At 42.7% G+C, this 1,481-nt stretch overlaps 1 protein-coding gene across 1 annotated transcript in view; it reads left to right on the forward strand.

Moving 5' to 3' along the window:
* The first annotated feature begins 1,384 nt into the window (after positions 1 to 1,384).
* Positions 1,385 to 1,481, forward strand: part of LOC119426842 (ATP-dependent 6-phosphofructokinase, platelet type) — a 97,653-nt gene continuing 97,556 nt past the window's right edge. Inside the window, exon 1 of the mRNA XM_037694424.1 lies at positions 1,385 to 1,444. Coding sequence (XP_037550352.1) covers positions 1,401 to 1,444 — 44 coding nt within the window. The 5' untranslated portion in view covers positions 1,385 to 1,400. The remainder of the gene's footprint in view (positions 1,445 to 1,481) is intronic.

Here is a 1,481-nt window from a genome sequence, read left to right on the forward strand (position 1 = left end):
ACTCAAACCACCAAAAGTCCACTCTTTCCTGATTACCTACAACAACTCACCACACCGCTTGCAGAGTTTCCCTGGGGTCACTTGGCTTGGCAGGGCTTTCACAGGGGGAGGAGGGGGAAACACCTCTGTGTTGTGCGCTAGCTTAGCGTTACGTTAGTGCTGGCAGTTGTTGACAGGGTGGGAAGGTGGGGCGTTATGATGTGTGAGAAAAGCGGTGCGTGCTCTAGTCACACAAGGAGTGCTGTTGGTCAGGCTACTTCTTGTTGCTCTCTAAAATAGTTATTTAATCAAGTGTTTACTTATGGAGGTAAACATAGATGTTTAACAACCCGTTAAAATACACCAGAATGCAGGAAATGGCATGTACTGTGTTCAGAAATTTCTGGGGGAGGACCCTCATACACCCCCTCCCCCACCACCACCAGTGTGTCCCCCACATTACAAATGCTTCTGGCACCACTGCATACGTGTGACATGTCACATCGAAACGAGGATGGAGTTGTTTGTAGAGATACAGGCAGCAAAAGTGGATTGGTAGAAAAATTAGTGATATTTGCATTTTGTCAAATTATGAAAAAGTCATCTGACTTATTATTATTATTATTATTTTTATTATTTATTAACCTTTATTTAACCAGGCAAATCCCATTGAGATCACAGATCTCTTTTGGAAGCGAGGCCTGGACCTGAAGGCAGACTAACATGCATGTTTTTGGTCTGTGGGAGGAAACCGGAGTAGCCAGAGAAAACCAATGCAAGCACGAGAAGAAACTCAACACAGAAAGACTCCAGGTCCAACCCGAGATTGAACTCAGGACCTTCTTGCTGTGAGGCAACAGTGCTAACCACTGAGCCGTCATGCTGCCAAAAAATATGAACTTTTGACTTTTGGTTATGACTTAATCCTTGCTTCAGTACTTATGGAGGGAACGACAGGCCCAGTACAGACGACTGCACATGGAGTGACTGTAGTGTGTGTTAATGATCATCTGAAGCTTGTGGACCAGTTGGTAATGATGATGTAAGAGCATCTCCATAAACCACTAACAGGCTTGTCCTGACTGAATATTGGCAGATGTCTGTGGGAAGTTCTTGGCTTCAGTTGTCTGAGAATTTCCCACCAGGCAGTTATTTATCTGTCCTGACAGGAATACAGATGAACCTTTTTGAAACAGACAGAAACACATTTTACTTGTGAGATTTCTCACCCCACAGTTACAGTAACCATCTGCCAATCAAAGATGATGGGGTGTTTGGAAGCACAAAATGAAATTTAGCTAAGTTTATTTTAACAAATTAAAAATTTCCAATTGTCATTTTTCCCTAGAATCTTGAATAAATTCAATAAAACCTTTCTTCTTTTTTTTTTTTTTTTCCAGACTCAAGAAGTCCAAAAGGCCATGGACCAGAAACGGTTTGAGGACGCTGTTAAGCTTCGAGGCAGGTATGACTGCCAGAACCATCTCATGACCCAAAACCAC

Source organism: Nematolebias whitei, chromosome 20, assembly GCF_014905685.2.
Source record: "Nematolebias whitei isolate Nwh7 chromosome 20, NemWhi1, whole genome shotgun sequence".
NCBI classification, from domain to species: Eukaryota; Metazoa; Chordata; class Actinopteri; order Cyprinodontiformes; family Rivulidae; genus Nematolebias; species Nematolebias whitei.